The sequence below is a fragment of the Propithecus coquereli genome, unplaced genomic scaffold, assembly GCF_000956105.1.
Source record: "Propithecus coquereli isolate 6110/MARCELLA unplaced genomic scaffold, Pcoq_1.0 Scaffold9, whole genome shotgun sequence".
NCBI classification, from domain to species: Eukaryota; Metazoa; Chordata; class Mammalia; order Primates; family Indriidae; genus Propithecus; species Propithecus coquereli.
Window position 1 is genome coordinate 18,391,010 of NW_012155284.1, and position 14,512 is coordinate 18,405,521.

Here is a 14,512-nt window from a genome sequence, read left to right on the forward strand (position 1 = left end):
TGATGCTGATCTACTGCCTCCCTCTCCTCCCCTTTTAAGTAACAGTAAAGAATAGCAAGGTTGGGTTGAAAATCTTAAAGATTTTTTTTTTTTTTTATATATTTTAGCATATTATGGGGGTACAGATGTTTAGGTTACGTATGTTGCCCTTGCCACCCCCAAAGACAACATTTTTGATAATGAATTTGACTGTTCTAACTTATCATTAGAACAATTGCCTCGATCCTTTAGAATCTTATTTCTGTGTACAAAGACCCAAAGGCTCTCCTCAATTACTAAGAGTTTCATTTTGAATGTGTGACTTAAGCATTATCTTGTCTCCTGTTTGCATGTCTCTACTTCCTTCTTACTACCAGTACCATCACCAACTCTAAAATCAGATACCTAATATATCTGTTCCTCTGGACATAGCAAGTGCTTAGTACATACTGATAGAAAGGCCACAATAAGACTTCTGGAAAGAAGATTAACAATATGGCATCAACAGTGGGATGTAGTGGTAGAGCTGCATTCTCTGTGTGCCCAGGAAGACAAACTGGTAGATAACAAGCAGTCCCTGATATGTGGTTCATTAGGATTACCTTCCATACTTACTGCTATCTGGACGTTTCCAAGTCTGTATTGACATCTTTTTGCTGCAAGAGAGCTCTGGGAATTGCTGTTTTCTCCATGGCACTAGCAAAGAGCTAACTACCATAGCAAACTACTTTTGTATGCTTTCTAGTTCTCAAAAAGCACTCCTTCCATTCATTAATCACCATCGGCTTTAAAATGTGGCAAGCTTCAGGTAGTTTGAATTTACCACAGAAAGTAAGTAAGGAGCTCAGAACAGTGTGGGGGGGGGGGTTTATTAAGCCTATTGCTTTCAGAGATGTAAGATGGCATTCCCCAGAAATTTCTCCACAATTGCCTTGATCCTTTAGAATCTTATTTCTGTGTACAAAGACCCAAAGGCTCTCCTGAATTACTAAGAATTTCATTTTGAATGTGTGACTTAAGCATATGTTTTCCTTCTTATTCAAGAATAATGTGGGTGGGTACAGAAGAATCACTACTTGTGTCTGGGATGGGAGGTGGGACAGCATCTGGGTCCATGGAAATGGACTCAAGTAATTTTGAGTATTTTGCAATAAATGTGGTCCCAATGGGTGGGCTGAATTCCCTACTGCTGAACATAGTTAGATTTACCCTAATTCCATGTGCCCTGAATCTATATACCACTCAATCTAGCAACCTACCAAGGAACATTATAGTTGTTGCTTAATAATAAGTGATCTACCTTACAATAAAATGCAAACTAGAAAGAAACATCTAACTATGGCTATTGCTGCTGACGCGGACTTAGGTCCCCAGAGAGGAAGCTGTGAAAAGAACTCTGAGAGATACCACCTTGTTGTTGTGAACTGAGTAAGCAGAACTTGGTGCAGCAGGGCTCTTGCAGTAGCAGCCCATCCTCTCCCTAAGAAACAGGATTTATATCTTAGAAAGCATAGCACATGACTCAGCTCAGAGAGAGAATGTTTAAAATTTCGGGAAAAACATTATGTAATACTTGAAAATGAAAATTTAAGAATTTTTCCCTATGATAAAACTGTAATTAAATGTTACTTAACTGTTTCCTCTAATGACATCTATTTTAATTAGGTTTTAATAGACTGGCACCCACAACCTATAGTTTTATGAAGCAAAGTAAAATTACGGCCTAGGAAGACATTTAAGGAAAGAGACCCATCAACACAGATGAGAGGTTACAATATGATCCTCTCATCCCGAAAGACCCCCACAGTAATTAAATGTGCTGAACAGACAGCCATTAGGGCTAACAGTAGGTGTGCTCGCCACCAATCAGCACTGGGTTGTTCTTTGAAATCCAAGGGTTATTTCTGTGATCTGCTCTCCAGAAAATTTGCATGTCACTGAATAAGGGAAGCAATTGAAGTGGTGTGTGTTCTATAGCTTGCACTAAATATGCAGCCTCTATCAAATGTGCAACCTCTACCATTGCAAGGGGACTTTCTGTTTTAAGATTTTAATATACCCTTTTTCTCATAGCTGATTATGGTACAACATTATTCATCTTGAGAACACTGCCTTATGTTGGGAAAATGAACATCATGTAGAGAAAGTAAAATTAATATTTGAAAAACTGACTCATGTACAAGATAAATGTATCTGCAAATGAGATGCACTAAACAGGATCTTAATAGTATGCATCTGTATCTATTTCATAATACATTATGAAAATCAGGGAGTAAATCACAAAAATTAACTCAGACCAAATGAATATCGTAGGCACTTATATTAGAAAAGGAACTGAGAATAATCAGTCCCTTTGTTAGCTGGAGGTTGGGGGGCGGGGAGATATTGGGCCTGTTGCTACCACAAGTAAGTTTGCATACATTTACTTGAAAGAGAGAAAAAGTTAAAATGAGTATCTTATTTTTAAAACTAATTTTGAAACGTCAACATTGTTAAATTTTCATAAAGCAAATGTAATCAGAAAATTGTAAATCTTAGGGAGGGGGATATCTGGTCCTGTGAAAAAGATTTTGTAATCTTCTGGCCGACAATCTGATGGATCCAAATCGCTCTGCCAAGAAGCAGAGTTACTTGGCTAAGATACTCTCACTTGTACACTTTCATCAGATTAAGGCTTTCATGCCAGAATCTTTTTTTTACTGGTGTATTGGCCACTGCCAGAAATGGACCCATCGAATCCACTGGTGCTAAGGAGTTAAGCATCTGAGATTTAATTTAACAGTTTCAGCTTTATTAAGCTGTCACAGAGCGGCCCCACTTTGATAACAGTAGCTGCTCCAATTATGGCTTGGTTTAGGGTTGACAAGTATAATGATTCATTCGTGGCACATGAGAAGCAATAAAAGGTTGTTTTGCATTACAGCTTTAAAAATGTGGGCACTTTTTTCATTTAATTTGTCACTTAGCTTTTGCTAAGAGGACATTTAAATTGCAGTAAAAGGCAAATGGGGCTTTTAGTTTAAATGTAATCCCCATATTTAAATGATCTGTAATGGCGCAGTGTTGGAGTGGGAACACTATTGTCTCACAGTGGGTCCTGATGGTGACATGTGACATTTGTATTCAGGTCCTGTATTATCCATGTGGCTAAAGGGCTTCCAATTTCATTTCACAGCCAGAAGCCTGCAGAAAACACCAATTAACTTGCAGATCCCATTTGCCGACAAAACTCAGCCTCTTCTCAATGTCTGGCATCTGGCAGTGCTCAGCATTTAATTCCAAAGCAGAGCCTTGAAGCAATGTGAGCCCTATGTAAGGGCACAAAGTCAAATTCCCCCATTTTATTAAGAAGCAAAAGCCTTTCCTTTTGTAATCCAGAAGCAAGGTTTAGTTAATTTTTTGGTGAATGAATATTAAGATGTGAAGCTACTGTTACTTCTACAGGAGATTCTTCACAGAACTTAGAGCCCATTAAAATGGCAAGTGATCTCTGCTTGCCATCAGAGTACATAGGAGAATTTCTAGCGGTCTTGTAATGGGGCACGGGGGAGATGAAAAAAAGAAACACAGGGCCAGAAGTTGTGCTCTTTACTGTGGACTAAAATCAAAGAAATTGTATAAAGCCTGGCCCTTAATTAGAAAGTAGTCCATCAGAGGGTAAAACTAGAATCAGCTGGTGGAAACTTCCACCTAATGAGAATTTATACTTTTGATTGAGGGTTAAGGTACATAATTTTCAAAACCAACTTGGAAAAGTAAAATGTGACTGAATTAAATGTGAACACTGCAAATTTTATTTGACTATATTACTCGTGCTTTTTCGGTAACCAAAAAATTTAGTTGGAGTTTTCTTCCTAATCAGTTATTTGTAATTCTAAGTTTCTCTAAGTACCAAAGCTCTTCAAGTTTTATTCATTTAATATTAATCCAATACTTTTTCCTTAAATAATCTCCTTCGTTACAGTTTTTTAAAGCTAGTCTTTTTTACTTTTATAAACCAGCTAGTCAATTCAACACGTATTAATACTATAGAGTTACAAAATGGAAGAGGGTTTATTTGAAAAAGCAAACAATTCAGTATTCTATAAAAATATTAGTTTAAACCATGCATTGCACTGTGTTCCCTAACCATCACACCGTGCCCCCAAGCATCATTCCAATACATTGAAACTACCTTCTGTAGTTATAGACTGACTTAAATTTTGATTGAGGAAAAAGGCCACTACGATTGTTTCAGGAGTGCCAAGGAAGTACCCAGATTAAGTTATTACAACATACTTAAGAAAAAATGCCAGGGAAAAGGGTTAACAGTATCTAAGAGTTGTCAAGTAGTAGCAGACATATACAAAAAAACATCAAGAGTTTCTGTCCACAGCCAAGTTTCTGAATGCACATCCTACTAATAGGAAAAAAGAAACATGTCAAACTCTTTACCAACTTGCTTCATCATAACCCTAGATCACACAATGTCATCTTGGGGAACTCTCCTAACCTCCTAACTTGAGTTTCTTTATCTATGAAACAGTTGATCTCCAATGTCCCTTCCAATTATGATCATGTGGTATCTTCACAGAAAATAGTTTCTCTTGGTCTGGACTAGACCTGGGATCAGTCAACATTCCAAGAAAAACTTCACTGAGACTAGGATCTTCTAGTAAATATAACCAGAATTTTCCTCTCCTAAAATTAATACAGGCACTGATATAATGTTTGTCAAAAATTTCATTTGTCCCTTATAGATTTCTTAATAGAAAGCTAAGATAGCAAATACATCATATCATTCATTACTTCCCTAGCAGTGAGCACTGGGTAACAAGATTCAGCCCAACAAAAGTCCCAGTATTCTTTCAATGAACGTAACTAGTGGACTTCTCATTTTTTCAACTACCTGCTATATTTGTATCTTTAACTAGCAGGGATTTAGGAAGCAGTAATATTAGAGTTTGCTTTTCCATTCTGAGGCCCAACAGTTCATCTAAATCTATAGATAGCAGCCAAAAATAATATAAATATCCAAACTACTTTTGATAATTCCAGTGTGAGGAGAAGGGGAAGGCAGACTCCAGATTTTAGCTGAATCGATTACAATATTAATCTAGAAATAAGTATCCAGCTCTATAATACAAAACAGCTATTTTAGAATAATACAACTTTTTTCCCTGAATATTTAATTGCATATTTCTGTGCTTACCTTCCTCAAGATCAGGCAATTCACCCAAAACCCTGCCAAGGTTGTTTTCTGTAAATGCCAGCCCAAATCCTCATTCTTCCTGTTCTTCTAACCAGTGTATATTGACTACGAGTTCCGTGTACGAGCAGCTCTCTCTCCAGCAATGCAACGACCATGTTCTTAAAACATTCAACTACGGTGTTTATCCAGACACAACTCAATGGCAATTTGTCAGGAAACATACTTACCCAGCTCATCCCAGAGCTGCCTATATTTGTCAGTCATCGCAGTGCCTTGTTGCCTCCAAAGTGACAGGCGAGGGTCAGCCATGAACTGCTCTGTTATCAAGGTCAACATGCGAGCCCCATTGGAGTCCCTCATCTTCAACATTTCCCGCACCTAAAGGGGAAAACAGACCTTAACAAAAATGTTCAAAAAAAAAAAAAAAACCAAAAACCAAAAACCAACCCACACAACACAAGAGACTTTTCTCTATTTCTTCCTGGGAGATGGAGGTTAAGCCTTCATACCAGCCCTCTTAAGTAAACAAAAGTATGTAGGTAAAAACCACTCTCTACCCTAAATAGCAATTTAATCAAAGAAATTACCATTCATTATTTTAAATTATGTTTTAAAATCCATATGAGGAAAAGATGTTTCCCTAACTTCTCAATTCTAAAAAATTTTTGGATGGGTCTCATATATCTGATTAAGGTAAGTGATTAAATCACGTTTCACATGTCCAGTACAAACATTTTTTTTTTGAGGTCTTCTTCCAAGTATCTCTCTTATCTAAACCAAGTATACACTTTGTGATTCAAGACTATACTCCAACGAAGTAGGCATTCAAGCTTTGACAAACCACTGAAGTGAAATCTGGCACTGGAAACAGGTATCTGAACCTAACTAGTTTAACAAAACAGGTTTTAGCAAGGTGTTCCTGCTTCCTTGCATAAGAGGAGATGCCATAACTTTGTTACCCTAAGGAAATACAATACCAAAACAAACACAGCAAATAGTTTGGCACCTTCCTGACTCTCCAACTGATTGTACTCATCACCAGAGAAGTAGAGCCGGAGCAGAGTTCACTAAGAACGCTTTAGGCATCTTCTAAATAGAACTGATAATGATAGCATCTGTCCTTCAGTTTTTTAAAAAAAACAGTTCATACACCATACAATTCACCAATTTAAACTGTAGAATTCAATAGTTTTTAGTATATTCACAGACTTGTGCAAGTTCTTCAGTTTTTAAGATAAATTAGTAATTTCAGTAAGTTCTTCCTCACTGAAATTTTTTTAGATGAAGAGTAGCAGCATACTTCTACTCACTCAGATGGGATTGCTTTTGCAATAGTAAGAGGAAATGGGCAGGGCTGTAAGTTCAAGAACTCTCTTCCATTATATGAGTGATCCATGAAGCAGAATAACCACTGATCTAGTAAGTTAACTTGGCCTCTCAAGCTGGAACCTCAAGCTCTGCCCATTACTTTTGTCTCTGTGTCCTAAGTCTCTCTGTAGGAAACCCTAAATAAAACCATCCACTCCAAAGGTGTGTGCTACTATGTATTCAACAAATGAGAATCCCAACTGAATATAGCTGTCCCTGTAGGAAATGACCAGAGCAAGGTCATAAGCAGTAGGGGGGGTGGGCAGCGGTGGGAGGCTTTTTCCAGGATTCCCTCTATGTGAAAGGCAAATAAAGGAGAAAATGGCAGATCTTTAATAAAGCAGCCCAAATGGAGAAGGTCAGCAGATCCTGTCTCAGGCCTTTCCCCTGATGAGCAATGGTACTCTCCCACCTGGTTTAGAATTTGAGCCTGATAAAGAACTCAAAAGTACTTCTACCGTGAATCACAAAGCTTGTGCTTCCAGAAAAGTTATTTCAGTAATCATACAAAGAAGTTTATTCCTAATATCGAAGCACTAAAAAGTCATGAACGGGTGAAGACTAGGAGGAAGAAAAGGAGTTGCCATTTATTGGATATCATTGGGTTTTACATTTATCCTTACCATTTAATCTTCACTACAACTATGTAATGTAGGCCAGATTATAACCCCCATTTTATGAATTATAAAACCAAGCCTCACAGAAGTAATTTGCCCAAAGGACAAGGGGAATAGCTGGGATCAGAACCCAGATCTGTCTTAACTCCAAAAGTTATGCTATTTTTAAAATTAGATGTTACTATTACTTCATTTGGCAAATACAGTGTGTACATAATATACAGGGATAAAAATAACAACTTCAGACCAGGTTAATACTACATCTTTCACATGGCTTCCCCTAGGCCACAGTATACTCTTTGCTGAAATGAGAATACATGAAATACTTCCTATGTGTCTAAATATACCAAACCTTTTATCAGTATATCAATGAATTTGATTTAATATTTATTTACCTGATAGATTTCTAACCTATTTCTCAGCAAGAGCAATGAAAATAAATGCTTTATTACTAAGCACATAAACTAGAACTCTATATTAACCAGCACTCAAGTATATCCATACCCTAATGGTAATTAATTCTCAGACTGTTGACTCTGAGGCATTACATGAGTTTGAAGTGCCTGTGAATTACCAAAGAATGATTAAATCATGTATGAAGTAGTTTTAGAGTTACATGTATTTTATTGTAATCTAATTATTGGAAAATTGGTAGTGTACATATGGTATAAGGGATAAATCTTTATTAATAGGGTATTCATTAATCAGAATATACTATTTCCTAGCTATACCCAATAACAGAGTTTACTCTAATTCTTCTGAACTAGAAAAATCTTTTAATTATTTTGAATATTAAAGAAGCTATTTAACAAAAGTATCAATTAACACAGTTGTCCACTCCCTTTAAACCATTTTAATATTATCTGTAATGATGGCTGTACTCCCAATAAAAATAAATACATTGATTTAATATTACTTAAAAAGCATTTTATCCATTATTTAGAAAAGTGTTTATGGTACACAAAGTTCTGTATAAAGCAACAGATATAGTTTCTGCTCACAAGGAACTTATGATCAAAATAATTATTTTTTTTTGAGACAGAGTCTCACTGTGTTGCCCAGGCTAGAGTGCCGTGGCGTCATCCTAGCTCACAGCAACCTCAAACTCCTGGGCTCAAGCGATCCTCCTGCCTCAGCCTCCCAAGTAGCTGGGACTACAGGCATGCGCCACCATGCCCGGCTAATTTTTTCTATATATTTTTAGTTGTCCAATTAATTTCTTTCTAATTTTTAGTAGAGACGGGGTCTCGCTCTTGCTCAGGCTAGTTTCGAACTCCTGAGCTCAAACAATCCGCCTGCCTCGGCCTCCCAGAGAGCTAGGATTACAGGCATGAGCCACCGTGCCCGGCCGATCAAAATAATTTTAATTCTTGGGCCATCAATTTTTGGTGATGGAAATGAACAGCAGACACCAACATTTAACACTATTATCACAGCAACTTTAAGAAATATGTTATTATTAGCTAATTTCATAAAAGATAAGGAAACTGAAAAATAATTTGCTAAGGTTCATACACTTAGAAAGATCTAGAACTTAGACTTACACTGAGAACTGTATGACTCTAAAACCTATGTTTTTGAAAATAACTTAAAGATACTGACATTATTAACCTAAATATACATAGCACATTTTAAGGATTATATTTAAAGCTATGTTATCCTTGGGAAAATTAACTAGAAAAAGAAAAAACTTGAAAAGATGGCATTTTAAATAACACTAAGCCATTTTATTTTGTTCTTACTATTGAAAGAACGTTTTCAAAATTGTATAGATTACTGCTAGTTTATTAATAGGAACTAAGAGAGACAAAAATGTTCCACATCTTGTCTAAGGTCATCTAAGCAAATAAAAGCTTGCATTACACCATAAAAGTTTCCATTGGTCCACTAACTTAGACCCTGTTCTTTAATTTTTTTAAAAAAAGCCTTTATCCTATTGTAAACATGGTCATATATAGATCGTTTCTATATGTGTATATATTGAGAATATTTCTTTAAAAATAAACAGTCATACCTTTGCAAAGAGTAAATTAAGCTGCTTCCCTGATCCGTGGTACCCGCCCTGGGAAAGGAACAGTTTAACCTGTTCTTGAACCTGCTCTTCATCTAAGTGCCAGCAGTTTTCATCATCTATACTAGCACCTGCTGTTGGATCAGGAGCACCTAGAAATAGAAAGAAAAAAAAATAACACATATGCTAGATAAAAACTCTGTGCTAAAAGGATTCTGAAATAAGCTTGAAAATAATTATGATTCTCTATTTTTGCCTACTTTTTAATCCAATCTCAATTTCAGTTATACATACAAATATATGACTGAAAATAAAAACAGGAATCACTCTTTTATTTCTAGGACCTTCCTAATTTGTGCTAAGCCAAATGCAGATTACTTTAGAACTGAGATATTTCCATTTTTTTAGGATCAGAGATTCTATCTTTGGAGATGAGTTTACAGGTTCTCTAAAGAATTAAAAAGTCACAAATGTTGCATTGTAAATATGTGATGTTTATAAAGCTCTACTGTGTAGGACATGCTAGAAAAATGTTTTTCAAAGACATTAGAAAAATGTAAAACAAGTAAACTTAGCAGAGTATTTCTCTCTTTATATGTTAATTCAAGAAGTTTTCACCATTATGTTCTGCTGTATAAACTACATGCTGACATAAGTCTTTAGTTGCAGAAAACCAAAGATTAAAAAGGGAAATCAAGCCTCATGGGAACAGGCAGTGCAGCTGTTGTACTAAACCAGGTTGTAGTATCACCTTGCCAAACTGCATAAATATTTTATTGCTGAAGTACACACAAAAGGTAAGAGCTATGTAATAAGCACTATGTGTGTAGACTACCTTAGAAATTCAAAAATTACACAGATATTTAGGCAGGTAAAAATTACATTTCATTATTCATTAATAAAATAAAATGGTATTTTTCAAGTCTAAGACCCATCAGTAATATAATACATTTTAAATCTAAAAACCATTCATCCCCAGTGTTTTATCTCCTTATCAACCCTTAAAAATACGTTTGTAGGTGGGGTTTTATATTATTTTTCTTGTCTTCTAATGATAAAATGCAGATGCCATTAACCAAGGAAATAATCACTAACATCTGCTTAGAACCAGGATCTACTAGTTCCTACTATTAATAGTTCCTAGAAGGCAGTAGGAATTGCCTGAACCTCCCTGGAATAGTGTCTGTTCATTCATTCTTTCATTTATTCAGCCACTCAGCATATTTACCGTGTGCCTGAAATGGTGCCAGCCTTTCCTCCAGACTCAGGGATAGAATGGTGCACAAAATAGACAAGAGTTCCTGCCCTCACCGAATTTACAGTCTAATTCAGAGGCTTTCAAACTTTTTTGACCAAGACCCACAATAAGAAATACATTTTATATCATACCTAATACACTTATGTGTTTATTTGCTTATATGATTACAGCTACCTATTTATCTGCAGCAAACGGTGATGAAAAAAAAATCCTTACTATATAAGTGAAGAAGTCTGATATTTTCTATTCTATTTCATTTTCTAAAAAGGGCTTGCCATAATTTTATAAACTGATTTCATAATCTATAATGGGTTGCAACCCGCTATTTAAAAAACACTGTTTTAAGTGATCAAGATAAAATATCAATCTAATAATAAGTGGTAATAATTACCCAAAGGAAGAAGGCAGGGTGCTGAAAGGCTCTGTAGCGGAGAGCTCTGACTTGGCCTTGGATTGCTGGGGTAAGCATACCTTGAGGAAATGGCACCAAGCCAAGATCTGCCTTAAGTAGATTAGAAGTTAATTAGAAGCTAACTAAAGGCAGGGAAAGGAAGGGATAGGTGTGCATGTGAAATGAAGAAAAGAACTTGGGCAGAGGATGTAGGAAGGCAGGAAGAAACACGATGCATTAAGGGGGAAAAAAGGCAGTCCATGCAATCAAGAGTAGAGGATGAGGGGAAGAGCAATAGGAGACAATCCTGGAAAAAAGCACCTAGGCAGGCTCTGAGGGCCTTGGCTGGTGAGGAGCTTAGTTTTTTCCCCTAAGAGTAATGAATGGGAATTCATGACAAGGTTATCCAAAGCTGAAGAATGGACTCCTCTAGATAGTAAAAGATATAAAAGGTATTTTCTCCTGATGTGCATCAATTTCGACATTCCTACTGTAGAATATTATGCAGCCATAAAAATGAAGATGAAGATTCTCCATATACTACAACAGAAAGATGTCCAGGATATATTGTTGACTGAAAAAAATGTAGAGGAAAAGTATACATAGTCTATCACCTTTCAGGTAAATAATGAGGTTTTAAAAAAAGCTACATGTATCTCCTTACATATGCATGAAATATCTTAGAAGGACATTTAAAATGAGTACAGGTACCCTAGTTACATGGGAGAAGGACATGCTTCCTCGAATACTTTTTCATACTTTTAAAATTGGGGAACTATGTAAATATGTATTTACGTATCTAAAAATATCACCTTACATGAAATGTGAAGGATGAGTTGGGGAACAAAAATATATGGTAATAGTATGCTATTTTGATGGTCTGCACACAGGATCCTGATGATAGCTTAAAAAACAGCAGTGAGAGTAAAAACGGAGAATGTAACAGGATTTTAGGACACAAACACAAGACTTGGTGAAGAATTGAATATGTGAGGTATAGGAGATCAGAGGTGGAGAGAGACACAGGTTTCTGGATTAAATAACTAGATAGAATACTGGACAACTCACTGACACACAGACCACCAGAGAAGGACCAGGTCTAAGAATGGGAGGGCAGCGTGGTCACGAGTTCAGGTTTAGACGTGGTGAATCTGAAGTACCTTTGAGACAGCAGAGAAGAGAAGAGAGGATTTCAAGTGGGGAGCTGGACAAACTATGGGAGGCAGTACTGGTTAGCAAGAGCATCCAGGACCAAGCCCTGAGGAAGGCCAACATTTAAAGGCTGGGTAAATGAATGAGCAAGGATGGCAGTGGGAATGAGTGGTCTTTTAGGAAGCACTGAAGAGAAGCTCTTTCAGAAGTAAGAAAGAAAAAGTTGTTCCAAGCAGGGACCGGACAACTAGGTAGATGTTTAACTCCGAGAGCAAGAATTTTATCTGCCTTGCTTACCACTGCTTCCTAACACGCAGCCACTATCAGGTAATCAAGTACTGGGAGGAAGTGGGGGAAAGAGGGAGGGAGAAAGGCATGTATACATTTCCTCCCCTGGGAAACGATTCTTGTCACACAGGAGGATGATGATTTTTCTCCTCACAATGTCGCCTGGAGGCAAGTATAGATCAGGACTCCCATTCTGTAGGAGGAGGAATAGGTTCCAAGCGGCTGTGACTCATCCCCAGCCACACTCTGCTACACTCAGTCTCCTGATTTTCTTCCCTGCCAATGAACATGTCCCAGAACCTTGGAGCTAAAGTTGGGCCCTGAGGTCACCCAGACAGGGGTTGTCAACCCAAAAGCAAAGATAAATTTAAGGAAGGGTACCAGTATGTTTGTAGCCATTTGTTAACATGTTTCCCTTTCACAGGAAGCTTTAAGGACACACAATGGTGTGAAGAGTTAATTATTAGGTCTATACCTGTATCCCACAGAAATTCAGAGCCCCTAATCCAGCCCATCTCTTTGATTCTAGGGAATCTCATGCGTGCATGACACACACACAAACACCGCTGCACAAAGACAGCTATAGATTCTTCACCTGAATGTATCAAGAGACTTTCCAAACAACTAAACTACAGGATCCAGACTTAGTATTTTTAAGTTCTTCCCAATATCCTCTCTGGAAATCTGACATATCCATCCTTATCCTCTTCTTAAGGAAAACTCCAGAATAGCTACTAATCATTCATTTCTCCTGATAAACTGAGCTAAATAAATCCAATTTCTATCCTCATGGTGGTTATTTCCCTCAATTTTTGTGATTTTTTAAAGTTGTTGTCTGTTGGGTACCGACGGGCAAAGTCCACAAGGAGTCTTGCCCAGAACTGCTCACATGGGGGCTGACCCTGTGGCATGGCTGGAGACACTCAGCTGCTTGGGTCACAGCACGGGAGACTTTAGGTTTAGTTTGCCACAAAAATAGCCAAATATTAAAATATTTAATCAGGATGTCAGTTGGGCATCCTACTTAAAACGTAGATCTGAATGTAAACAGGAGAAAATCCCAGTCTTGTCCTATGGCCTAAATTGGCAAAGGGGTCTACATGCAGGTATCTTCCAAAAACTTTAGGATATACTCGATTTTTTCATGCTAAGAGGGAGAAGTGATATAAAGAAGAATCCAGAAATCACTCTTTACTTGACTTAAATAATGTATTTTTTCCCTTAAAATCTGGTAAATTTTAAAAACACTTACCATTTTTTTAAAAAATATGAGAGATTTTGAAACTGCTGTAACGGACCATTTAATTTACATACATAGAGATTTTGGTTCTTGCCCGAGTGCTATTAGAAATGTCTAATAGCAAATGGATAAATAAATGAATTGTGTTCTCAAGTGTTTAAGAAAATTAAGTGCTATGGTTTGTACATCTGTCCCCTCCAAAACTCATGTTGAAACTTAATCCCCAATGTGGCAGTACTGAGAGGTAGGGCCGTTAAGAGGTGATTGGATCACGAAGGCTCTGCCCTCATGAAAGGATTAATCCATTCATGGATTAATGTATCAATGGCTTAATAGTCCAATGGGTTACCACGGGAGGGCAAGTGGCATCTTGAAGAGAAAGAGAGACCTGAGTTAGCATGTTAACGATGCTCAGCCTAAGGCTGTCACCAGATGCAGCCCCTCAACATTGGACTTCTCAGCCTCCATCACTGTTAAGAAGTAAATACCTTTTCTTTATAAATTAACAAGTTTCAGGTGTTCTATTATAAGCAACAATAAACGGACTAATATATTAAGATTTTGGTTTTTATTTTTATTTTTTGGTAAGCTAGTATTAGGATGAACTTACTTTTTGAGAGTATTAGAGAAAGGAGGAAGGCACTGGAGAAGAAAATGTCTCAAAGTTTACACACTAGTTGAGAGGATGTACAGAGCTCCTAATCCTGAATTAGAAACTCAGTTCTAGACACTATTTGGAAAAACTATGCATCCTTTAGCAAATCACTTAAGCTCCTTAGGTCACCATTTCCTCAACTCCAAAATTCTATAATGTAGAAATAAAAAATTAACAGAGTAAAAAAAAAAAAGAAATCTGCTCATGTAATATAGAAAACTTCCTAACTTAATATTAAGAATGCAAGCAAAGACAACTAGTGGATAAATAAAACATAAATTTACTCTGTATACAACTCAACATTCTAGGAATAAGACATATACACTATACATTACAGACCACTAAATTAAATGCCTACAACA

General features: G+C 36.8%; 1 protein-coding gene across 1 annotated transcript in view; it reads right to left on the minus strand.

The window, feature by feature from the left end:
• ZSWIM6 (zinc finger, SWIM-type containing 6) overlaps window positions 1-14,512 on the minus strand; it is a 67,711-nt gene that overhangs the window by 42,702 nt on the left and 10,497 nt on the right. The window contains exons 3-4 of the mRNA XM_012664509.1: window positions 9,170-9,318; window positions 5,398-5,548 (exon numbers count right to left, since the gene is read on the minus strand). Coding sequence (XP_012519963.1) covers window positions 5,398-5,548; window positions 9,170-9,318 — 300 coding nt within the window. The remainder of the gene's footprint in view (window positions 1-5,397; window positions 5,549-9,169; window positions 9,319-14,512) is intronic.